Source organism: Dermacentor albipictus, chromosome 2 (assembly GCF_038994185.2).
Source record: "Dermacentor albipictus isolate Rhodes 1998 colony chromosome 2, USDA_Dalb.pri_finalv2, whole genome shotgun sequence".
Taxonomy (NCBI): Eukaryota; Metazoa; Arthropoda; class Arachnida; order Ixodida; family Ixodidae; genus Dermacentor; species Dermacentor albipictus.
The window spans coordinates 76,769,316-76,796,536 of record NC_091822.1 but is presented as its reverse complement, the minus strand read 5'-3'; the positions used below and the strand labels follow the sequence as shown (position 1 = coordinate 76,796,536).

General features: G+C 44.5%; 1 protein-coding gene across 1 annotated transcript in view; it reads right to left on the bottom strand.

The window, feature by feature from the left end:
* Nucleotides 1-847: 847 nt before the first annotated feature.
* The window catches only part of LOC135913076 (mucin-5AC-like), a 36,656-nt gene continuing 10,282 nt past the window's right edge, over nucleotides 848-27,221 (bottom strand). Inside the window, exons 5-9 of the mRNA XM_070532934.1 lie at nucleotides 23,330-23,422; nucleotides 20,206-20,299; nucleotides 7,448-7,503; nucleotides 4,169-4,258; nucleotides 848-3,088 (exon numbers count right to left, since the gene is read on the bottom strand). Coding sequence (XP_070389035.1) covers nucleotides 1,442-3,088; nucleotides 4,169-4,258; nucleotides 7,448-7,503; nucleotides 20,206-20,299; nucleotides 23,330-23,422 — 1,980 coding nt within the window. The 3' untranslated portion in view covers nucleotides 848-1,441. The remainder of the gene's footprint in view (nucleotides 3,089-4,168; nucleotides 4,259-7,447; nucleotides 7,504-20,205; nucleotides 20,300-23,329; nucleotides 23,423-27,221) is intronic.

The following is a 27,221-nucleotide window of genomic DNA, read 5'->3' as shown; positions in this document are numbered from 1 at the left end:
TACGCATAGAGCGAAATACTGCACATAGAAGCGAGAGCGTATGAAAAGGAACAGACAAAAGACTTCTGGTTATGCATCTTGCTCCTCGTTTTCCATATGTTCGCTCTGTTTTTTATTACGCAGAATAAATAATAAAATCCGCCTGTTCGAACTTCTATAGCTTCTTTTTTTTTTTTCACCTGCGTGCTTACAAAGCCGCACTCGACATATAATCGCATTATATAACCATCCAGCCAACTGACAACCTAGTGTTCATACAGGAAACCCTGAACGTAACGTCCTCAGACAAGTCTGCATTGGCAACTCGCACAGATTACAGGCAGCCTTCTAGCACACTAGCTCACGAAAGAGCTCCTCCCTGAAATAGTCCTGTAATTCCCTGGGCGTTGAAAGCTTATAAAACAGCGTTACAAAGCACCCGCCTAGATTCATCAGCAGTAACATTTTGAGACTAGCGACTGCACCGTGGCTTTCAATATCTTGGTTTCGGATACGCTGCTGATCTCGGATGCTGCGATTGTTTCTCGTTACTTGTCTACATGAGTGGCCACACTCTAAATGCCGCTCGAGCTTCCCACTCGATAGCTGCTCACGCACTTGTTGGAGGCATCTGTATGTTCTGCTCGGCCATTTGTCACTGTGTAGCCATGTTTTCACTACAATATTATTATTTTTTGTCCTACATGCAATAATAAAAACATACCTTGCGCGATAACTTGCTGGTGAGGGCGCCACAGTAAATAATACCCATTGGTTTAATGACGACGCTTCCCAACTAAGTGGTGCAGGCTGAGAACAAATGTTTATTTACTTTCTGTTGCCTTGTGCCAATGCTGAAGATGGAGATGACAAAGCGGCATGGCGACAACAAAAACACGTTGATTAGGTCTTCGTTAGTTTAATGGCACAAACGAATGGACGGATGCACAAGACACACCTTTTCTGGAAAATTTTGCTTAAAATAGTGCTGTAATAACAATTAGCCGTGCTAAAACAAGCGTCACGATGAACAAGAACTGCTTTCTGTCACAAAATTTTGAAAAATATGAGCATATTTTATTACAATGACTTTGTCGGATAATATACACCACTCGTTGATATCTGCAGCTTCGTATGCAATCGGCATGACGAGAACCTCATGCAATATTCTTTTTCTTTCGATATGCGAAATCTGTCAACACCGTACAAGGCAACGACATCACAGGAAGATAATCGATTAACGGTAGGCGATCAATGGAAGCAACCGCTTCGAGACAACATTTTACAACCGCCTGTGCCTAAGGGCTCACACGAAGAAAGGGTCGTATTTTGAAATATTGGCTCGAGGCTAAGGCTGCTCTCGTTGGCCCTCTAATGCGTGTTCCCTGAACAAGTGGAATCCGATAGTGTATTCAGCTGTCCATGAAGCCGTCCACCAATTTGCAATCAACCAATCAGGAGCTCACTTACCGAGCGAACGTATGTTATCCCGAGTCGGCAGAGTGGTTGAATTAGTCATTGATCGAGTTGCGAACTTCTGGAAAAAGTCAGTAAAAACAATGAAGGGTTCTCGGCCCTTCATGGGTGCTTCTAAGGCACCAAGGCGATTTCGATCGGCCGAGGTTGTCTGCGCAAACGGCGCTACGAAGATGTCTGTCGCAGCTAATTTGGTGTCTGGTATGAAAGGTGCATCGACCTCAGCATCAAGCGTTGTGGTGACTGTGGTGGCTCTGAAATCCGCCATAGGCCGTGTTTGATCCACAAGAAAAGTCAAAATTCTGCGAAAGCGTTCACACTCTGCAATTTGGGAAGCGTTTTGATGCGCAGTTTCAGCACGATGCTTGTGTGCAAAGTCAATTCCGCGAAATGCTGAAGTCGATGTCGTAACGAAGCGTGGGGTGATCAACATTGGGGTACTCGCTGCAGACACGATTTCTGTATGATACGCTAACGTAGACTTAATAAGTAGGGTATTTTCAGGCGACATTTCATGCCTTTCTTCCGTCCTCGACACTGGAGTGGCGGACTTCGCGATAAAGGTATCACTTCCTTCTTTTGAGTTGATCACAGCGTCTGCTTTTCTAGCTGATGATGTTGTTTTCTGCTCCTCTGCTTTTGTTTTCTCGTGATCATCAACAGAAGCGGTCTGAACAGTTAACACTTCAGTGGTAAGTGTTCCAGCCATGTCGTCATCAGAAGTTTCTTTCGCAATATGACGTGAAGCCGTAGCGCTGCTGTGGTTATTGACTGCTCTCGAAAACTGTGAGGCTTCTGATAACACAGTGAATAAAGCACTCGCCGATTCGCTGGTAGGACAGACCGTAGAAGTCGTGTAATATCCTTTTGGTGTTAATGACCGAACAATGTTTTCACTGCTGGTTTCATGACAGCGAAGGTCTGCTTTTTGATCTATTCCTTGTTCGTCTCCAGTATCAGATTTCGTCACTGGCTGCTTCCTTATAGAAGGCATTGTACCAAGCATGGATTTGAATGAGTCATTTGACTCCATCAGCCATTCTTCACCTAGGTGAGGCTCTATCGATGTGACTTCAAATTTCATTGTGCCTTGTGGGGAAGTATTCTTAGTCGCTGGTGCCATGGTTGTATTTTCTGCGTGTTCTTGCGTGCGTGAATATGCTTCTTTGTTTGCCTCTATTTTAGGCGGGAATTTTTTAGAGCTTGCTGCATGTCCACCGTTAGTATCTGAGCCCTGCTGTTCGAAGAAAAGCTTTTCTCTTGTAGTAAAATGTACCCCTGAAGCTGGGTTGAATGACCTACCTGCAGATATGCTCGCAGTGACTGTAGGATATAGGCGCGTTTTGGTGTCAGTGCTAACTTTCCTTAATGCAGCGGGACTTTCTGAACTACCTTCAAACCTGGTTGGGTATCCGCTGCGATAGACAGAACTGCCCCCTTCCGTGGCGTACAAGGAAGGCGTACCGTTAGGCTTATGCGCCAAAGAACTTGCAATTAAAAAGATCGTTGGGGTAGTTTTTGTCTGAGATTGGCGCGTCTTGCTCCTTTTTCTCGGAGCTGCAGACGACGTTGTAACCCGTGGTGGCCTTCGGCATATCCTGCCGATGCAAACACCTCGTTTGCCCCGACTGCCCTGCATAAAGAGACATACTATTAGCCTCTGTCAACGGGGCAGCATACAGAAATCTGCATGGACGAATAGTCAGAGCAATCTGATTAGAAAGCTCCATAAACAGAGTGAGTGCAAACGGATTCAAAACAGGGCGAAAGTAGGTGCATCACGTCATTAAGGCAGCCTTCTATAAAGTGGAGCTAGCCGAAGCGAAGCGGCCTAAAATTAATAATAATTCTTCCCGTGTGCTAATATTCTCTACTGCAGCCTCTCCCGTTTCCAACAATGCCGACGTCACAGGTCTCCTTAAAAGGAAGAGGTCAAGCGTGTACCGCTCAAAAAGCCACAGCAATGCAAATAACACAGAAATTTCCCTGGAACCAGAGTATGAAAAGCTCCCACTGGAAACGCACAGAAGAGCCGAAAAAGAACGTGATAGAAGCGGGGCTCAAGATATAAGCGTGATCAGGTCCTCTGGCTTCAACATGGAAAAACCACGGCTCATACCGTCCCTTTGGATGCTGGTCGAGGTAATGGTTAATGTTCTCTGGTTTATGTTTATATGTCTAGGAATCACATCGCACAATCGCTTCACAATTTCTTTTGCTTTTACGTCCGCAGTTATTAAAGCTCCAAAACATTGCTACCGTTAAAGCGCTTCCTGAGGATGAAGCTTGCAAGTTCCACCGAATGACAAAAATATCCCTACAGCGACAAAAATATTTCGGTACTGGCGAGGTACATTTTAAACAGACCTTCCATGTTCTGGTTCGTTTCCAAAGCGACAACTTCGCCAATTTAGGTCTCAACAGCTGCTTAGGCTGCCAAGCGGACAACTATCATTTTTTACTACTTTTGAAAGAAGCAGTACGTCAGTAAATCGAGTCTTCATTTTATGGATATAAACTCTCTAGCACAAAAAGCTTTGATTCTTGATAGGTGTGTAGTGCAATGAAGCGAAAGAACAGTCTCTTCCCCTACTCTTAGTGCTAGGCCATCGTCTTATAATGCTATTATAGATGCCGTGCACAACTTCCATGCAGTGAACGATCAGTCATCTTTTAGAGATTACCTAGTTTAATCATACAGGCGTTGCCTTACCACACAGGGCGTCCCCTTTTCCTCGATGACTAGGAAGCGGGCCTTTTCTGTTTTGCATATGAAGGAACATGTTCTAACAGCGCCGTCACTCTGAAATAGCAAAAGATATAAGCAAATCAGTCAGCAAACAAGTTGCAGAATGGTGAGCATTGTTGTGTTAACTCCATCATTCGCAAGGAGAGCGAAAATAAAACTTTTGCATTTTCAAGTCAGTCACTATTTAGAGCATTTAAGAGTAACCTATTGACCTTGATTATTTTACACAGATACGGCCTGATCAAGTACTTTTTTCCTCCTTAAGAATTCTTACATAGTTTTGAAATATCACGCAAGAAGTAGTGGCCGACCGCGGCAAGCAGAGCAGACACAATGTGTTCCACTACTAAAGCAGCAGTTCTGCTTTTCAATCACCCGTCCTGAGTATCTGTTAGCATTTACTTGTGTGTGGTTTTGCGGCAGTGAAGTTGTTAAAATCAAACAAAAAGATTGAACAGATGCAGCCCAATCTAACGAACGTGACTGAAGCAAAATATTCTCTATAGCAAGCACGTCAAAATTGATTACCCATTTTCATGCAATTTAACTACCTTATACTAATCTGTAAACAGTAGCCAATAAGGCGCATTTGCATCATTATGCATAAATATTTTCATAAGAAATGAAAAGATATGTTCGATATTATTGCTATGCGAGACAACCTAGCTTTTCCAAATTCGCCGCCACAAATAAGAGGCACCAGGTTGTAACTGATAACAAATCCTGCAGTATATCGCTGCATTATTGCAGTTTTATTGTTTTGAAACACAGCTTGAAGACACCTTCCGGCCAACGTATAGTAGAGTGACTTATGACCGAAATAAAGACGCGGGGAAATAAAATTCCAGATTATTTTTTAGAGATTCTACGAAACAGTTATGGCTAACATATAATGTCGCTAATATACACAACTTGAATGTTATTTGTGCTCTATACAATAAAGGAGAGAAATGTGAGTGACCCTTTAGGGTTTGAAAACGTTTAAAGATTTTTTGTTGTGTTGCACTGCATAAGAACGCTGTAATTTAAAGGTAGAAAACGAAGGTATTCAGACCCCATTGAACGTTGTATTTGCTCCGCGTTGTGACACAAATCACGTATAACACAATGGTAGTATCACTTCCCTCTGCCACATAGAGTGACAATGTGCTTTAGAATATGACCAGAAGCAAGGATGATCTGTGCAACGTACCTATTTATACTAAACAGTTCATTGAAGATTTTTGTAGAGGAAGCTCCAATGCTTACATTATACTTATTAGTGAGGCAGAATAAGCATGCAGAACGATAGTTTCAAGCTATCATCATAGTTTGTATATTATATAACATTGCATATACCGTCACAGTGAAATGATGTTATAACACCAAAGCATTACCATAAGGTCAGGTGTTTTAAGACGAATAACTATCATTCGTTTTTTTTTTCATTCCTTTTTGTGGTTGTTTGGTGGTAATTGTTTGATGTTAGATCGATGGTTGATCGTCGGTTCTCGGACTCGGAAAGTAAACGTTCGTCTTCTCTAATTCCTTTCTTGAGTAGCACCCTAGCTTTCATTTACGGAGATACATAATAATTAAACAATAAAAGGGCACCGTTCGTTCAGTTTAACCAATCTGTAAAGAGCGAACGAGTGGAAACATGAAACACTCTTTTCCGCTATATGTTTACAACCTTTTTTTAGAAGACCAGTGAAGGCATCAGTGCCCGTCTTCATCGAAATGTCTCTCGATTGGCACGGAATATTATTGTAAAAGAAAGTATGTAAGGCTCCTGCAGAATTTCTTTCAGGAAAATGGGTAATATGAGGTATATCAACCTGTTCATTCATGATCATCATCAGCCTGGTTACGCCCACTGCAGGGCAAAGGCCTCTCCCATACTTCTCCAACTACCTCGGTCAAGTACTAATTGTGACCATGTTGTCCCTGCAAACTTCTTAATCTCATCACCCACCTAACTTTCTGCCACCCTCTGCTACGCTTCCCTTCCCTTGCAATCCATTCCGTGACTCTTAATGACCATCAGTTATCTTCCCTCCTCATTACGTGTCCTGCCCATGGCCATTTCTTTTTCTTGATTTCAACTAAGATATTATTAACTCGCGTTTGTGCCCTCTCCCAATCTGCTCTTTTCTTATTCCTTAACGTTACACCTATCATTCTTCATTCCATAGCTAGTTGCGTCGTCCTCAATTTAAGTAGAACCCTTTGCGTAAGCCTACAGGTTTCTGCCCCATACGTGAGTACTGGGAAGACACAGCTCTTATAAACTTCGTACCTTATACGTACCTCATACGTACCTTATACGTCGTACCTTATAGTCTTAGATACTCAGCGAATTTGCTCCAGATCCCTTCGTGGAGAACGTTTTAAAATGCAAATAATATTATAGCGATTGCGAGATATTAACACTAACAATCACGAACTAGATTCTAAACTTTCTTTTTCATTAGGTAACGCTGTCATTACTGCAAATATCTGTTTTGTGCGTTCATGTTTAAAGGCAACCTCGCCGTAAACATGGCGTCAAGGCACTACGTCAGGCGAGTGACGCTGAAGAATACTCAACACAAAAGCTACCTTTACGGAAGGAACCGTATATGCCTATATTGTAAACATGCCTACTATATCAAAACTGGAATGGCCTACTAGTTCCGTCTACCAACGTAAATTGCTGTTTAAGAGACAAAAAAATGAGAGCCTTCATAAGGCAACACCTCCCTGCTACCTGCTAACAATAAAAATTGCTTCTCACTTAGCTTCGAACTACGGCTGAGGCAATAAGGTCAACTCGGACCTAGGAATGAGTCATAAGGACAAGTTCCCAGATCTGAATGGAGCAAGAAATAACGCTAGCAACATGGTACCCAGAGAAACTTCATTCATTTTTTATAGAATACTTTCGTACTGCAATAGGAACAAAATTAGATTGAAAAATCAGATGCCCACCTACAGTTTTGAACTCGGCTATATTTACTTAAAACTTTATCTATTCCTGAAAGAGGGAGTCGTGGTAGATTTACCCAGTTTGCACAGCAGTGAAGTAAAGTGAACAATGAGTCTTCGTAGTTCAGACGGAAGGGAAACGTGAAACATTCGGTGCTCTCGTCAATTAATTTATTTGTCTGCTCCTGACTGTCATTTTACTCTGTTGTGAACAGTGAATGCGTAACCCATTCGAAATTTAATTTCAACTGGACAAACACGATAGGCAAGATGGACACGAAATATAGAGAGACTCACCGTTGTCTTCTTTTTGGTGTGTGAACAATTTAAAGGCCGCAGGTAATGTTGCTGATCTGAAAAATTACAAGTTTCACTTTATCGAAATCAGACTTTTTTAACAAAATGAATGAGCCATTCCACTTTGTCAAGGTGGATGACCAGTGAAGCTGTTGAAAAGCACCACTACGACTGATGAGGATGGTATGCAATGCTTTATGGCTTTAGAGTAACGGGAGTAGTGCTATGTGAGAATAGTGGTAGAAATGAGAGTAAATGACAGCACACCGCCACCTGTAGCGATGCGGCAACAACATTAAAATCGGTTGCTAGGCTGGTTATTGTATATGCGAACGACTAGAGACGTCACAATCCCCATTGAAAGCTGGCGTCGCCACGGCAGTTTGCGCAGCAGCAATCTTTACCGCCAAACGATTGCGGGAAGCTCTACGTACTTCGCATTGCTATTACGAGCGCCTTGTCATTATTTACGTGTTTTTGTGCTTTTTCAGCTTTTTTTTATTTATTTATTTATTTATTTATTTATTTATTTATTTATTTATTTATTTATTTAGGAATACTGTAGCCCTCACTTGAGGGCCATTACGGGAGAGGAAAAATTATGTAAATAAACGTATGCTGTTCTTTCGGTTGTACGCCTGTTTCCAGAAACATGTAAGCACTGTTTGCTTCACTTTGCTAAGTGCTTGTAGCCTCTGCCTTATGGGGCTACGAGCTATTACATTTTCGGCTTGCTTACGGGTGTATAAGCAATTGATGATGATAGTTTTCGTTAACGGGGAACAAAAATATACGGAACCCGAGCCATACACAGCTTCGCTGTAGTAAGGGGTAGGAGCAAATGCCCTGAATTTTCTGCCCCGCTACTTGTATTTCTGGCCCGATATGAATCGGTGTGAAAGATGCCTAACCTCGGCTCCATAATCATAATTCTAGCTTATTATTTGGTCTGCATGGTGATGCACAATGATTTTGCTTGATCGCCGGAATTCCAGGCACGTTACTTGGTGGCAGGTGAGAAAACAAAGAAATTTACCCCGGAATGAGCTTTCTCTCAAACATGGGCACCAACCCGAATACTGACGGGATTGACCAGGCACATCATTGGCGCACGAATGCTCTCCAAGATTTGGAACAAGGAAAAGTGAGGACTAAGCAACTAGTTCGTGAGGGGAGCCTATCTGAGAGCTACAATAATGTCGAAAGAAGAAAAAAGTAGGAACGGGATTCCGCCATCAGTTGAAGTCAATGAAAGACAAAAGTCTTCCTGAGCGAGTTGGTGTTTACAACGGGACGGCGTCACTGCACACGTAACCTCTATCGCGCGTCGCTCCTCGTGTAGAAAGAGTACGAGGAGAATCGCACAGCGTTTAATGAGTTTGGACGTATAACGTGTTGGACGTGTAATGACGTGTTGATTATTTTGTTTTGTTGTACATGTCAACACTACGATCTTATCAGGACGCACGACGTAGTAGGGAAAATGCCGTCGTTGCGCCTTCGAATTACACCCACGCGTAATGCGAACACGTGGGAGTGTTCTCCACCTTTGGCAAGTTGTTTTTTTCATCCACTGAATTCCCATTCATTTCTCATTTCTTTATTTCAATTAGTAAGTAAAAGTAAATTCCCGTATGTTGTCTTTGGTGTCGCTTCTTGTTGGATACTTTTGATACGATTACATTTACTTGTTTACTTATTTATTTATTTATTTCAGCGTACTGTCAGCCCTTTGACAGGGTTATTACAGGAGTGGAATACGGAAAGAAGCAGTAATAATAGTTGTTATCAGGGGCAGATATGCTAAACCAGTACAAATAAGAAATATATATTGTTACGTAAGAAGACACCGACGAAAAGCTATTTACAAGTATATTTACGAGGCAATACGCCGCAGTTGACCAAGAGGCAACAGCCCGCGCTAGCTTCCAATCGTCGTCTTCGTCTTCTTCCTGCTCGGCTCTTCGTCATGGGGAATACTACACCGTAGCACTACCCCCGGCGGCAAAAGCGCCGTCCCGGAGCGACTAAAGGCTGGACTCTGAAGCAGTGTAGTAGCTCTTGAGCCTACTGACGTGTACGACATCACTAGACGCCAGAGTAGATGACGCGGTTGAGCTCACAGGAGCAATTTCATAAGTCACAGGCGTCACCTGGCGCAGCACGCGGTAGGGCCCTGTGTATCGCGAAAGGAGCTTTTCGGAAAGTCCAACGTGACGACAGGGCGACCACAGGAGCACGAGTGCACCAGGCGAAAACTGTACGTCACGGTGGCGGGCGTTGTACTGACGCTGCTGCGTGGTTTGCGAGTCCGTCAGTCGAGCACGGGCAAGCTGGCGTGCATGATCGGCGAGGGCGATGGCGTCGCGCGCATACTCGGTTGTTGAGGTCGCAGCAGGAGGAAGTACCGTGTCAAGGGGCAAGGTGGGTTCGCGACCGTAGAGTAGATAAAATGGAGAAAATCCGGCGGAGTCGTGCCGGGAAGAATTGTAAGCAAAGGTGACGTAAGGAAGGGCAACGTCCCAGTCGTGGTGGTCCTTCGAAACGTACTTGGACAGCATGTCGGTAAGAGTACGGTTTAAGCGCTCTGTCAGGCCATTGGTTTGAGGATGGTAAGAGGTAGTCAGCTTGTGTTGAATAGAGCAGGAACGCACAATGTCGGCGATAACTTTCGAGAGGAAGTTACGACCACGGTCAGTAAGCAGCTGTCGCGGGGCGCCATGCACTAAGATAATGTCACGCAAGAGAAAGTCCGCGACGTCAGTGGCGCAACTGGTAGGTAGAGCCCGCGTGATAGCGTATCGGGTGGCGTAATCAGTTGCGACGGCTACCCATTTGTTCTCAGAGGATGACGTGGGAAAGGGACCGAGGAGGTCTAATCCAACACGAAAAAACGGTTCCACAGGGACGGTGATCGGCTGGAGATGACCGGAAGGTAGCACCTGAGGCGTTTTCCGACGCTGGCAGGGATCACAGGCAGCAACATAGCGTCGGACGGAGCGAGCAAGACCAGGCCAATAGAAGCGGCGGCGGACGCGGTCGTACGTGAGGGTTACGCCAAGATTTCCTGCAGTGGGTGCGTCATGCATCTGAAAGAGCACAGTCTGTCGTAGATGTTTTGGCACGACAAGAAGAAGATCAGGGCCATCAGGGAGGAAGCTCCTTCGGTACAGAATGCCGCCCTGGAGGACATATCGGCGAACGGATGCGTCGGTAGGTGTAGAGCGCAGACGCTCGATGAGTACTCGCAGCGATAGGTCTCGGTACTGCTCATCGGCGATGTTAGCGAAGGCAGACACAGAGAAAATGCCGTCGGCGGTACTACTGTCGGCGTCGTCAGGCTCGTCTACCGGGTAGCGAGACAGGCAGTCAGCGTCCTTGTGTAGTCGGCCAGATTTGTAGGTGACGGAGAACGAATATTCTTGGAGGCGTAAGGCCCAGCGACCAAGTCTTCCTGAAGGGTCTTTCAATGAGCATAACCAACAAAGCGCGTGATGATCTGTGATAACGGAAAAGGGTCGGCCATATAAGTATGGGCGGAACTTCGCAACCGCCCAAACTAGGGCCAGACACTCACGCTCAGTGATGGAATAGTTGCGCTCCGCGGGCGAGAGGAGCCTGCTGGCGTAAGCGATAACACGGTCGTGGCCACGCTGGCGTTGTGCCAGTACTGCGCCAATTCCGTGACCGCTGGCATCAGTCCGGACTTCGGTAGGCGCAGAAGGATCGAAATGGGCCAGTACAGGAGGCGTTGTGAGAAGATCGATGAGAAGCGAGAATGCAGAGGCCTCGTTATCGCCCCACTGGAAAGGGGCGTCTTTTTTCAAAAGCTCGGTTAGTGGTCGTGCTATGGCCGCGAAATTTTTGACGAAACGGCGGAAGTACGAGCAAAGGCCGATGAAGCTGCGCACATCCTTGACACACTTCGGAACAGGGAAGTGCGTAACAGCATGGATCTTGCCTGGGTCCGGTTGCACTCCGTCCGCGTCAACGAGATGTCCAAGGACGGTAATCTGGCGACGGCCCAATTGGCACTACGATGCGTTGAGTTGCAGACCGGCTCGCCGAAAAACGTCCAGGACTGCTGAGAGGCGCTCGAGGTGCGTAGCGAATGTTGGGGAGAATACTATAACGTCGTCCAAGTAGCACAGGCACGTGGACCATTTGAAACCGTGAAGAAGGGAGTCCATCATGCGTTCAAAAGTGGCAGGTGCGTTACATAGGCCGAACGGCATGACCTTGAATTGATAAAGACCGTCGGGTGTTACAAAGGCAGTCTTCTCGCGGTCGAGATCGTCCACGGCAATCTGCCAATAGCCGGAGCGAAGGTCGATAGAGGAGAAATAGCGAGCACCGTGGAGGCAGTCAAGGGCGTCATCAATCCGAGGTAGGGGATACACGTCCTTTTTGGTAACCCTGTTAAGGTGCCGATAATCCACGCAAAAGCGCCATGAGCCATCCTTCTTTTTTACCAGCACAACCGGTGACGCCCATGGACTACATGACGGTTCAATAATGTTCTTGACAAGCATTTTGCGAACTTCGGCGTGAATCACTTGACGCTCAGCCGGTGATACTCGATACGGGCGGCGATGAATAGGAGGGGCATCTCCGGTATTAATGCGATGTTTAACAGCTGTTGTTTGGGCCAAAGGACGATCGTTAAAGTCAAAAATATCTTGGTAGGAAATCAGAACGCGGTAGAGCGCACGAGCGTGCTCGGACGGCATGTCGGGTGCAGTCATTTTCTGTAAGTTGGCGATGGTACAAGTTGCCGACTGCGATGGTAAGGAGGACGTCTTGCATAGGAGCCGCGATGTAGTGACCGTCGGGCACTGGTGGGGATGACACGAAGTCAACGTAAGTCAGTGCCGAAGGTGGCAAGCGAACGAAGTCGACGGAACTGAGGCGAGGAAGGTGTTCTTCAGCGGGATCCGGTACAGGCAGGTCGAGGCGGAGAGTACTGGCGGAGCAATCGATGAGAGCAGAATGTGCGGAGAGGAAGTCGAGGCCGAGGATGATGTCGTGGGGACAGTGAGCGATGACTGTGAATAGCACGGTAGTGGATCGATCGGCGAAGGAGACGCGGGCGGCACACATACCAATTACGGGGGCTGTTCCGCCATTGGCGACACGGACAACAGGCGTCGTGGCGGGCGTGATTATTTTCCGCAGCCGGTTACGAAGATCTGCGCTCATTACCGACAAATGCGCCCCAGTGTCTATGAGAGCTGATACAGGAACACCGTCGACTTGCACGTCAAGAAGGTTCAGATGAGTGGGCAACGTCAGGAGAGGATTTGGCGGCGTAGGGAGCAATGCAGCGTCACCTCGAGACGCTGCATCGTCTAGTTTTCCGGCTGGGAGCGGCGTCCGAAGGGAGTCGGCGAATAGGAACGACGGGGCTGGGGAGAGCGAGATTGTCGCCGTTGGGGCGAAGGCGAACGAGAATAGGGGCGGTTCGGCGCAGGAGAATCGGTGGCGGCATTATCTGAGCGGCCAGCATAGGGACGAGAAAGGCCACCTGGGGGGCGAGAGTAGGCAGCATATGTAGACTGGTTCAGGGAACTCCAGCGACTGCGGCAGTGCCGAGAAATGTGCCCAATTCGATGGCAGTGAAAACAAATTGGCTTGTCGTCTGCAGTGCGCCATTCAGAGGGGTTGCGGAAACGTGGTGGGTAAGAAGGGGCGGGACGGGGTGGAATCGAAGATGCCGGGTGGGGATCAGGGCGATGGGCCGAGCAGATGGTGTGAATACCCATGTTGGCGAACTCCTGGCGGACAACTGCCTGGATCAGGGAAACAGTGACTGCAGGTGCATTGGAGGGGCTGGAGTCGAACGCAGCCGGATAGGCGGCCTCGATCTCACGCCGGACAATCCTGGTAACATCGCCAGTGTTGTTGGGACGAGGAGCGGCGGCACAGGAAGATGTCGCTGGGGTGTTGGGCAGACGGGCAAACTGTTGGTCGATACGTCGGCTTTTAGCGAATTCCAGGCGGCGGCACTGTTTTAGAACTGCATCCACCGTCGCGACGTTGTTAAATACGAGCAAGTTGAAGGCGTTATCGGCAATGCCTTTGAGGATGTGGGAGACCTTGTCGGACTCAGTCATGTGTGCGTCAACTTTGCGGCATAGAGCCAAGACGTCCTGAATGTACGTGACGTAGGGCTCCGTGGACGTCTGCACACGACCGGAAAGCGCCTTCTGCGCGGCAAGTTGGTGACCGTAGGGGTTGCCGAACAAGTCTCGAAGCTTTTGCTTAAGCGAATCCCAACTGGTCAGCTCATCTTCGTGCGTCCGATACCAAACTCGAGGTGTGCCACCGAGGTAAAAGACGACGTTGGCGAGCATGATAGTTGGGTCCCACCGGTTATTGCGGCTGACGTGTTCGTAAAGGCTGATCCAGTCCTCGACGTCTTCCCCATCTTTTGCCGAGAATACGCCAGGATCACGGGGAGCGGAGAGGGTGATGTAGGTCGTCGAAGTGGCAGCAGGTGTCGGAGCCGGTGGAGTCGGGTTGGCGTCGCCGGGAGCCATGAAGGTAGGCTCAACGCACCGTCCACTGCGAAGCTCCGTGACGAGGTACAGGGAACGTCCACCTCCACCAAATATGTTACGTAAGAAGACACCGACGAAAAGCTATTTACAAGTATATTTACGAGGCAATACGCCGCAGTTGACCAAGAGGCAACAGCCCGCGCTAGCTTCCAATCGTCGTCTTCGTCTTCTTCCTGCTCGGCTCTTCGTCATGGGGAATACTACACCGTAGCAATATATATATATATATATATATATATATATATATATATATACGTACAACGGTAAGTATGAATGCGAGTATTGACTGGCAGGCCAATAGAAAAAAAACGTATAATCATATGGAGAATACAAACACATACTATGACATCAGGCTGATGAGCACGTATTATGTGAGTTATGTAACAGCACAAGGAAATCATCAAGGAAATTACATCCCCGAATGCATCTAGGGAGAAGAGAATAAAGAATGTATAGCTGTTGCACGAATATTGTTGGAGTGTAAGATAATGTGTATGACGTATATGCCTGGTTCGTTTAGTTTAAATGGATCTTGTGTGGTCTATCTTAAAGTATTTTTGCCGTAGCATATATAGGAACTTCAGGCAGTGAATTTTACCTCGACTTTGGAGTGAGGTCAAACCTGCACGGCGTAGCCATTCTGTCGGAGAATCAAGGCGTCGATAGCAGTTTAAGATAAATCTAATCCCTTTGCGCTGCCCCTTTTCAAGCATATTGATACTGCTACTTGTGAAGGGGAACCACATTATATTGGCGTCTTCTAGAATTGGTCGGACAAGTATGGTGTACGCTAATAGCTTAGTGTCACGGACAGCGTGCCACTGCGTCCGCTTAAAGAAAAACAATTTTTTAATTGCTTTCGCGGTTATAGCTTCAGTGTGAACTGCCCCTCTGAGAGCAGAAGTTAATAATACACCAAGATATTTGTACTGGCTTACATTTCAGTGTGTGAGGTTATTAAAACCATAAGGGAATTCTAAGCTTATTTTCTCTTTCTTTACTGACATAGCAACTGCTTTGTCTGAATTCATCCCCATTTGCTAGTTAGAGCAACAACTTACTACTTCATTCAGGGCAATATTCAGCTCAATTCGGCCACTGTAGCTTTTATCCTCTTTATACACTATGCAATGGTCTGCGAATAGCCTAATATTTGCAATAATGTTGGCTGCCAGGTCATTTATAAACAACAAAAACAATATCTGCCAAGACGGATCACTGGAGCACACCGTGTAGATGTGAAATTTAATGTGTCAGAAACGTGCTCATTCTATTGTACAAATTCTTGACGCCCGTACAAATAGCTTTATATCCATCGAGTCATTGGCCCATTCCCCAAGTTTGCGGGCGAGCTGGAAAACTATCTTTTGATGAGAAACCCGATCACACACCTTTGAGAAATCTATAAAAATTATGTAAATTGGGAGTGTTCAGTAATGCCTTGGGCCAGGTCGTGCATTATTTAGACAAGTTGGGTTACGGTCGATAGGTCTTTCCGAAATTCATGCCGGTTGGGGTCTAGCAGATTATTGTCTTCGACAAACTTTGTGATGAATTTGAGGACAATATGCTCGAGTATTTCACAGCTGCTACACGTCAAGGAAATGGGCCTGTGGTTTGATGGGATCGTCTTGTCACAGAATTTATGCACTGGTATTATTTTTGTGACTTTGAATTCGGAAGAAATCTGTGCATCCTGGGTAGTAGAGCTGCAAACATTCATGATAAATGTATGCACAAGGGCCTACATGAACTTTAGCACGGCATTTCACGTGCAGCCGTGTGCTTCAAGAAGCAGTGGTAGCGGCCAGCTGCTGATTGCGTTTTTGTTTTTACTCTCTGCGAGTCCCCGTCGTGCATAAAGGCACCTTAATGAACTCCAAAAGCCAACATAAGCTGAGTAATGGCACGTTCATGATCATTTCTTCCTGTAGGTGCAGAACATAAGCAATTTGTTGGATATTGCACAGGCTTCCATTACAGCCAGCACGAATAGTTATCTTCCATGTTAGAAGACACATGGCATATCACCATGGCTTCCGCGTTTTGTCACGCTTACGTAACAGGATGTATCAATAAAAGTTTTTTTTCTTTGAATTACAGGTCAGGCTTCAAAAGAAAGCACCTATTTTATGCTGGAGTTCTCGAAGATGAATAAAGAGCGGATACCCAATCCGTTACCGTGTTGCGCCGTTACAGCAATGCATTAGCTGAAGAGTATCATTGGCTGCACCAAGAATAACGTAATATTGGTGAACGGAAAGGCTACACATTGCAGACCGGAAACAAAGGCGCGGGTTTCTCGCATTATTTCATTATGGGTCACAGGTCCAAACAAAACTCACGCATTCAGGTGTTCACCAACACACCCTTATCGAGCGCGCACATTGCCTGTGGATTCGTGGACTTGTTCCATTAAAATCTGTTTTGGATAGGTAAACAATATTTTACTTTTACTGCAACTGCCCGTCGTCTGTACTGCAGCTCCTTTAATTCTGCGTGACAACCATGCGCAAGCTGGTCCTACAACCTTCTCCTATCTCTCTTCTTTTCGGAATATATGAGCCAACTTTCCTGACATTTATATACAGTTAGTAGCATATAAACAGACGGAAACTACAGCATTAAGTATTAATAGCATTAATAATAGCATTACTAGTATTCCATGCGAGCCATATAAATAAATGGCTCGCATGGAATACTATTATAGGGTGTGCGTTGCAGTTGATCTCCCAACGTCCGCTTCCGTTGGACCGCGTCAAGGACAAAATCAAGTTTAATTTCGCGGAATGTGGCAGGTCACGTCTGGATCTACATACGTTCCATAGCGAAAAGAATGTAGAAAGTTTCGTAGAACACCACGTGAGGTTTCCGAAAAGCTGTCTAATGCTGTAATTTAATGTATCCTAAAAAAGAAAATGGTATTTGCCGGTAGTATAGGCGTGTAACTGAAATATTTCTTACTGCAATTGCTTCAGTTAGAAGTCAGGACAGGATAACAAGTTTCATCGAAGCAGGTATGGCCACTCCATAAAATAGCATGGAATGGTTACAACGGTTCACTTGCTACAGAGCAATGTAGCATTCGTACTGCACCTCTTCACATAAGTGCTCCAAATTTATAAAAAAGACAATTCTCGTGCGCTCTATACAGAAGCTATTGCTGGTTCATGGTGCGGTATGCTGTGGAATGATATTTGCGTTTGTTTGTCATACTTTAATACTTGTCAGCTTGTACTTTTTTGTTCGCGGCATTCGAATAGAGACGCCGCGCCAGTCAGCTTAGCCACTGGATTGCAGGGTTGCTCATGTTATTGCTCCGTGCTTGCAGCAAGAATACCTCTATCTGTGAATGCTGAAATTTTAAACTTACAGACAGGAAAGCAGTGCGAGAATTAAGCGCTGCACAGAATGCGAGTGAGCGAAAACAAGTGCAAGTCCCTACCATGCAAAGCTTGGTGCGTGCTGCGGTGAACGGAAACAAGCAGTGCGCGCAATGTAGTCTTGACCATCACGTTTGTCCTATGCTTCTACAGGACCTGCATGTGTGACCTGACTGACACAATATGAGTTTGCACACTCGAATCGAGAATCTAACGCGAATAGAGACCCAGCAGTAATCACTAGTATAGTGCATGTAGCTTGAACATAACTTTCGGCGAGCAGCACTACTAGTGGAACTTCGATTTCTTACGACCGGTATTTTTTTGCGCATGAAACAAGTCTGGGGCTTTCCAATGCAGTGAAAGATAGTTTTAGAGTATGGACGCGAGATTCGGGAGCGAAATAGCTTTCCTTGAGGGCAAGTAGCTTACATTCCAAGCGCGTGCCACTGTATACACCACAAAACGCGCCGATATTTTAGGTTTGACTCGCGCTGAAGAAAGCACACGTGGGGACTATGAAACTTTGTCCGCCAAAAATGTCACGTAGAATATTTGCTCAGCTTTTGAATAGAAAGGTGTCGGGAAAGGACAAAGAACAACACAAAATGCACTTCTTGAAGTAACACACATAAAAAATTCCCGTGATGTTTTATAAACATTGAACCTTTCTTACAACCTGAAACTACAGGAAACAACTCAAGACACGTCAAAAATATTTCCATGCACGTTTTGAGGGCATCATAGCAGGTACAGAAATTTCTCGCACATGCATTCGTCATATGCACAAATGCATTTTGACTCTATTTTCCGCATACAACGACTGCATTTTCTATGAGCCCAATAGTGAATGCAAAACAAAGCGGCATTTCGGTCTCACATGTGTATAGCATACACGTAATCTAGGGAAGTCATGGGGAATGCGAAAGAAGGAAATTCAAGATGATGGGCAAAACGAGGACACGGTAAAAGCGGGAGCCAACGTTTTGACATGTGGACTTGTATATTTAAAGCTTACATATACTTTCTTCAGCACACTATATATAGGCGGAGTTCTTCTAAAGGGAAGACGAGGTAAGGTGGGTGGGTGAAGCAACCACCGAAGGTGTGTTAGCGACGAGGGTGTAGAATTGAGAATAGAGGGGTGCTATGCACACTGTCGGTGACACGGTCGTGCGTCAGCCGGTGTGTAAACGACCGTGTGCACAGCACCTCTGTGTTGAAGGAAAAGACCAGTCACAAAGGACAAGAAGAGAGGTTCACACTACAACAATTGGAGGGCTACCGACTATCGTGTCTCTGAAAGAGATGATAAAAGGAGTGGCAGAAAACGGTGCTCATGAAAAAAAATTACTGCAATTGAATAAATATATAAATGAAAAAAAAAAGCAGGAGAAAAACACTAAGCAACTAAATGCAAATAACTGAGTGTAGTTTTCTGTAGCTTGAAATTTAACATAGTGAATAGATTCTAAAGCTCCCTTTGAAACGTGTGTGCCGATAGGTTGCAATGTCTTGAACTTATGGATATGGTATGAATCTCTGTATTTCTTTCTCGTTCTGCAAACTGTAAGATGTAGAGTTTATATTCATCAAAGTTATGATCTGGTGGGTTGAAATACTCGGCGACGACTCTGGGGAGCTTTTTAGCTCTGTCCGCGCGATATCCGTTTAACCTGACGTTCACTGGTTGTCCCGTTTCACCGGTATGTTGTTTCTTAAAGACGGAACATTCAAGCTTATAAATCACATCCGAAATTATACAACTAAAGCTAGTTTTCACGTCCTCTGTCTAACTATTTACGCTGCTTTTAATATCAATTTCATCTTTCACCTTGAAAGTGCTTGTAGGTTTTGAAACTGAGGCGAAACATGTATTTATTACGGGGGAATGATGTGGCCTGACTTCTGCGTGCACTAGCATGTCTTTAAATTTTCTGTTGTGGCGATATGGAATCCTTGGTACATTCGGGAACGATTTTCTCAGACGCTCGTTAATTGATAAGATTGTTTGGTATTTTCGTAGAATGTTGTTTGTTTAAGAGGGCATTAGAATATTTTGTCATAAGGCTAGCGGTCTGTCATATTCTGGCGTAGGCTGTTTCTTAGCTAATTCCGACTGCCTCTCTAATCTTGACGCGACGTCCTATGTTCTGTCGAGAGCAACTTGTAGATAGGTACTTTCTGCTTGCTTTGCTTTAAGATCATTTAAGTAGTTGACATAGTCCTTTTCTTCACTGCAGATTTGTTTTATTCTTTCGCTTGTCCAACAAAAATGCCTTGCTTGCAGTGCCACGAGTGATGGCTGTTGTAGTCCAAATATTACTGGCTATATGTAGGATTCCGCTAAAGTGTCGTTTTCAGTTTTCCCTTTTCTATATAGACTGTCGTGTCGAGGAATTTGATTTGACTAGGAGAGTGGTGAGCAGCGAATTTAATATTCGAGTGAAAGCGATTGCAAGAGCTAATTAAGTTGTTTAACGCCTTTTGCGGTGTTCCCATATTACAATTATGTCATCAGTGTAACGCAGATAGCTGTGGGCTATTACAAGCCAGGATTTTAACAGGTCTGTTTCAAGCAGTCCCACGAAAATGTCAGTAAACGTGGAAGCGTATGGTGTTCCCATGCATGTGCCGAAAGTTTGCAGACAGTGAATGGAATCGAATTCGAAATGGTCGAGTGTGAGTACTGCCCTAACGGTTGACAGCTAAACTTCAGGAGCGTGAGCTTGGGGATTGATTGCAAGGGATAGAGCTTCAATTCTTTTAAACGCGTGATCTGTCACTGCTTCTTTGGCGAAACATGCGCACCTACCAGGAGTTACGGTCTTTGGTTCCTCAGGTGTCTCAGTTTCAGGGTGCTTCTTTTGGCAGCGCCCTTGGAAGCAGAAACCACGTCTCCTGGGCGACTATAAGTTATTAAGAAAATCATCAGACAGCGATGCTAAATACAGGGGCAGTAAAACGACGCACGGTAAGTCATTTACAGCATGATGCATTGCAGTGGCAAACGTTTAACGCAGTATTGCCTGATTTTCAAAATAACTCCCCCCTGATATTCTTATGGCACAGGCACTAGGAATATCAGGGGGGAGTTATTAGTAGAGTTTGCGGAACAGAATAATATGAAGATCATGAATACCTTCTTCCGCAAGCGGGATAGCCGAAAGTGGACATGGAGGAGCCCGAACGGCGAGACTAGAAATGAAATTGACTTCATACTCTGCGCTAACACTAGCATCATAAAAGATGTGGACGTCCTCGGCAAGGTGCGCTGCACTGACCACATGATGGTAAGAACTAGAATTAGCCTAGACCTGAGAAGGGAACGGAAGAAACAGATACATAAGAAGCCGATCAATGAGTTAGCGGTAAGAGGGAAAATAGAGGAATTCCAGATCAAGCTACAGAACAGGTATCAGCTTTAACTCAGGACCTTAGTGTTGAAGCAATGAACGACAATCTCATGGGCATCATTAAGGAGTGCGCAATAGAAGTCGGTGGTAACGCCGTTAGACAGGAAACCAGTAAGCTATCGCAGGAGACAAAAAATCTGATCAAGAAACGCCAATGTATGAAAGCCTCTAACCCTACAGCTAGAATAGAACTGGCAGAAATTTCTAAGTTAATCAACAAGCGTAAGACAGCGGACATCAGGAACTATAATATGGATAGAATTGAACAGGCTCTCAGGAACAGAGGAAGCCTAAAAACAGTGAAGAAGAAACTAGGAATAGGCAAGAATCAGATGTGTGCGTTGAGAGACAAAGCCGGCAATATCGTTACTAACATGGATGAGATAGTTCAAGTGGCTGAGGAGTTCTACAGAGATCTGTATAGTACCAGTGGCACCCACGACGATCGCGGAAGAGAGAATAGCCTAGAGGAATTCGAAATCCCGCAGGTAACGCCAGAAGAAGTAAAGAAAGCCTTAGGAGCTATGCAAAGGGGAAAGGCAGCTGGGGAGGATCAGGTAACAGCAGATTTGTTCAAGGATGGTGGAAAATCGTTCTAGAGAAACTGGCCACCTTGTATACGCAATGCCTTTTGACCTCGAGCGTACCGGAATCTTGGAAGAACGCTAACATAATCCTAATCCATAAGAAAGGGGACGCCAAAGACTTGAAAAATTATAGACCGATCAGCTTACTGTCCGTTGCCTAGAAACTATTTACTAAGGTAATCGCAAATAGAATCAGGAGCACCTTAGACTTCTGTCAAATAAAGGACCAGGCAGGATTCCGTAAAGGCTACTCAACAATAGATCATATTCACACTATCAATCAGGTGATAGAGAAATGTGCGGAATATAACCAACCCTTATATATAGCTTTCATTGATTACGAGAAAGCATTTGATTCTGTCGAAACCTCAGCAGTCATGGAGGTATTACGGAATCAGGGTGTACACGAGCCGTATGTAAAAATACTGAAAGATATCTATAGCGGCTCCACAGCCACCGTAGTCCTCCATACAGAAAGCAACAAAATCCCAATAAAGAAAGGCGTCAGGCAGGGAGATACGATCTCTCCAATGCTATTCACAGCGTGTTTACAGGAGGTATTCAGAGACCTGGATAGGGAAGAAATGGGGATAAGAGTTAAGGGAGAATACCTTAGTAACTTGCGATTCGCTGATGATATTGCCTTGCTTAGTAACTCAGGGGACCAACTGCAATGCATGCTCACTGACCTGGAAAGGCAAAGCAGAAGAGTGGGTCTAAAAATTAATCTGCAGAAAACTAAAGTAATGTTTAACAGTCTCGGAAGAGAACAGCAGTTTACGATAGGTAGTGAGGCACTGGAAGTGGTAAGGGAATACATCTACTTAGGGCAGGTAGTGACTGCGGATCCGGATCATGAGACTGAAATAATCAGAAGAATAAGAATGGGCTGGGGTGCGTTTGGCAGGCATTCTCAGATCATGAACAGCAGATTGCCATTATCCCTCAAGAGGAAAGTTTATAACAGCTGTGTCTTACCTGTACTCACCTACGGGGCAGAAACCTGGAGGCTTACGAAAAGGGTTCTACTCAAATTGAGGACGACGCAATGAGCTATGGAAAGAAGAATGATAGCTGTAACGTTAAGGGATAAGAAAAGAGCAGATTGGGTGAGGGAACAAACGCGAGTTGATGACATCTTAGTTGAAATGAAGAAGAAGAAATGGGCATGGGCAGGACATGTAATGAGGAGGGAAGATAACCGATGGTCATTAAGGGTTACGGACTGGATTCCAATGGAAGGGAAGCGTAGCAGGGGACGGCAGAAAGTTAGGTGGGTGGATGAGATTAAGAAGTTTGCAGGGACGGCATGGCCACAATTAGTACATGACCGGGGTTGTTGGAGAAATATGGGAGAGGCATTTGCCCTGCAGTGGGCGTAACCAGGCTGATGATGATGATGATGATACCTGATGCAGATCTAGTTTCACGCTTAGCGTTAATGGATCTTCAATACATGTAAACAAGAACTGAAAAAAAGACACGTTGTGCCCAATAATAGCTACTCTATCAGGTAATAAATAACTTTCGATAACCTTTTCTTTAGGTGTTTAACTGATCAACTTTTTACAGTTTTGCCACAGGTGTTTTTATGTTGCACCAGTTTCCCTGTCGCTTTTAAAATCACCAGAAATAAACTTAAACAAAAAACTTGAAAACGATGTGAAACAAATTCTGTGGGTTGACGTGTCAAAACACGGTCAGATTATGACGCACGCCGAAGTGAAGGCGTCTGCCTAATTTTTAAAGATTTTCATGCGTGGTTCTTGACGTGAACGCAAAACACGGTGCGCAACAGCTTTTGCGTTCCACCGGCACTGGAATGGAGCCGCCGATGCCGGCATCACGCCTGCGACCTCGTACTCAGCAGCGCACTGCAAGGCCACGAATCTTCCGTGGCAGGTAATCTTGAAAATTACTTAAGCCATTCACTTACAGGTCGGCAGGGCGTTCCGTCTGGTTCCACCTCCAGTTTCAGTGGTTTTCCGAGGCATCGGTAGCGACAGCTTCTTGTGACTGACTCTGTGCGCTGAGAATGAAATGCCAAAAATAAACGCTATACTAAATGTGTAAAGTATGTAGCTTCCCACCAGTTTAAATAAATTAATATTTCTAAGCTGTTCAAAGTAAAAAATTCTAACCGCTGGCAATGGCCCAGAGCGATGTAGGGGCACTAAGCTTATAAGCAGTAGTTGCCTGTATTGTTCTTGGGTGTTGCATACTTCACTTTCTTTCGGTCATGTCACAAAAAAAGAATGTGTTATAGAAGTCACGCTAAAGGCAAGACGTTTCTGGATGCTGAAACGCTCTTCCAAGACGTATGAAGTAACTTTGCGTAACGGCGGGCGCCAGGGAACGACGCTATAGTGTTTTTATTGAAGCGATTATTCGTAGTAAATGGCTTCTTGCTCCTGCAGAAAAAAGGTTACTTGGCATTGTGAATATCCAAAGAATCATCGCATCAGCGATAATAAGAATTTCAGATAACTTATTGATTCCTTTATTGGCAAATTCTTCAAATAGCACTATTCGTCCAGTTATACTAGCGGAACAGAGAAGTTATACAGGACTTAAACAGTTAAAGTTGAGGAGTTGGACAGATAATGTGTAGAGTCATCGTTGACTTCGCGAAACAGTGCTCAGAACAACGCCTACACTTGCAGAAAGCTTGCCCCGAAGGCTCGACAGCATGAGGACAGCGTTTTACGCTCACTCGAAGCTCCCTCAAAAAAGACGCCGCACAAAATTCATGTTCAAGGCAGTGAGCACGAGCGTTTCGCGAAGTAATACAATTAGACACTGCAGGTTGTTTGCGTAAAGCGCAACTATGGGGGATGCCCGGGCACAAGTTGCCGTCGAACGCAGGATGCTTTTTGGGAAACGGACTGTCGACATGACTCAGAAAATTTCCACCATGGTGTTAGAGAATGTGGATAACTGAAGTATGATGACTTCAGGAGGATAAGTGACATGTGATGGTAACAGGATGGCTTGATACGATACACAGAGAACGCTCTTTAGAGCTACAGGGGCTATCATATTGGTGTCATGCATCCCCGCCCAGGGCTATCTGGACAATCATGCGCGGAATGATAGTAAATCGAAACCAAAAGAACTGATGAAAAAAGGGGCATTTAAGATGTGTCTCGTGCATTCGGACCCATTATTTTTTAAAATTTATCTACCAGTTTGAATATTATGTGTAAAATGTTTTAACAAAACGAGTTGGAAGATGTAGTTGACGTGGTGTTCGCTTTCTGCGTGAATATGTCGTTATGCGGCGAGTTCATTTATTTCATTTTTTTTCTCGGTGCTATAGGTGCGTTTCACGAATGTTACGATAAAATAGTTGGTTTTCACAAAAGTGAAGTTTCTGTGGATGTCTATTACCAAGTCCACGCATTCTCTAAAGTTCGCAACATTCACTGAATATTTGGAAATTCTCAACTCGTTCCGCGGCTGTCTCTTTAAGGTATTTTGGCGATGAAAGAAACTTCGTGACAGAAAATATTTCTGCGAATGGAATGGCGTAGCGCCTGAAGTGGGTATTATGAAAAGACGCAATATAATAAATTGTATCTTGGGGCATAACATTTGTTATATTTTTATTTATTTTTTTTTATTTATTCAGCATTGACTTAGACACAGTGTAGGTCTTGGATGGCAAGGCTAAAGGCAGTACATTGTCTGCCTGACTAATGCCCCGGCACCCATACATTGCGCAACAGTGCGGTAGCATATAACATACAGATGGTACACACACATATCAATGGCGTGGATTAGACGTACATAGCATACATTGCAAACATACGTGCATTAAATACAACAATCACTATATAACTTTGCAAGTAGAAGCAGTTTAGGGTCAACAGAGTAATATGAACACGAAAAAAAAAACTTATATATATATATATATATATATATATATATATATATATATATATATATATATATATATATATACAAGCACAAGATTCCACGCACTTAAAATAATTGGAATAAAACACACAAAAAACCAATTAGCACAATGTCAATCAGAAAAGGAAAGCAAATATTTTTTCATGGCACTTTTAAAGCAGTTTAATGATCTGAAATTTTGCGCGATAGTGATCGTGTTAGGATGTGCATTTATGAAGGATGGGACTAAGTGTGCTAGTTGTTTTTTACCGTAGTTCGTCCTGCACAGTGGAACTCTAATATGTTCATGTCTGAAATTGTAATGGGTGTAACTTGAGAGGCGATTTTGATAAAAAATGAGTGAATTGTTCACGAGTTCACCTCGTATGTATATAGCGAGCTTAAGTTCGCACTGTTGATTAATTTTTAAAAGTGCATGCTTTATGAAAAAAAGGTGCCGTGTGATCGCGGGGTCCAAGGTTCTCAACGCAGCGAACTGCTTGTTTTTGGAGACATATCAATCGATCCAAGTGTGATTGGAATGCAGTCCTCCATACCTACAGGCAATAACTAAGATGAGACTGAATTAAAGCATAATACAGACGGCGTTTCAACCAAGTAGGAACAAGGTATCTAATTTTAAACAATATGCCTACTGACCTACAAAGGCTAGAATGAATCCTCGTTACATGAGGTGTAAAACTCAGGTTCTCATCAAAAAGCACACCTAAAAATTTAAAAGCTGAAGTCCGCTCGATTACACAACTATTGAACTTCACACAAAAAGCACAGTCATCAGGCCTATTTCTAGGCTTAAAAACCATATGTTTTGTTTTATTGACGTTTAACTGCAGGTGGTTTGCTGATAACCAAACTGAGAGTTGATCTGACCAATTATTAGCTGTAATTTCTAGCACTCGTAGACTGTCACCTGAGAAAAACAAACTTGTGTCGTCAGCATACAAGACTATGTCTGGAGTAAGCGGTATGTTTACAATATCGTTTACGTATAGAATAAAGAACAGGGAACCAAAATTGACCCTTGAGGGACACCGAGTGCAATTTCTTTCTTGTGTGAACAAAACCAATTATAAGACGTGTATTGCTGTCTGGTAGTGAAGTAATCTTGAATCAGTTTCAGGGCCACTCCACGAACTCCGTAGTATGTCAGTTTATTAAATAGGATTAACACCATAATATAAATTTTAACACCATAACCCTCCCACTTTGTAAAACTTTGTTCCACAGGGTTGTTAATAAGCAAGTAGAAAGTAGTTCATAAACGAAAAATTAGACATACACCCCAACGTATCAAATTGCTACAAAGGAAACGCATACTGTTCCTCGAAAGAAAAACCCCACAGCTGCAGAAAAATTCGTCTTGGTTCGGGACTCTGACCCTGACCACCGCATTTCCGAGGCAACCGCTCTACCATCTGAGCTAACCAGGCGGCTGGTCGATGGCAGAGCGAAGTCCAATTCATCAACTCGAGGCAAAGGAAAGAGTTTGACGTAATAGTTCCGAGCAAACCCGCAAGGTGGAGAGAGTAATTATTAACGGGACAATGAGACATCCACCTAAACGTAACAAATTGCTACAAAAGAAACCTAAAGTCATAGACTGAGGATAAGGAATTTGTTCCACTTTGTTTGAACTTTGTTGAAAACTCGCGTCACGTACATTGATTTCGTCCTTCATGTATGTGTGTGCGTGTTACCATTCACAAATATTATGAGAAAAAATGTAGGGCTACAAGAACCCTATAACGTAGAACTATTTCAATATGTTTTATTCCTATATCCGGACGTCAAACTGCGGGTCACCGCTCATGCAAGAATCAGGCGGTGACCCACAGGGTAGTCTAAACAGACAAATCAAACGCTTTCGTCGTTTATAGGACGTCACTTTTGTTCGCTTTCAAAACGAATAA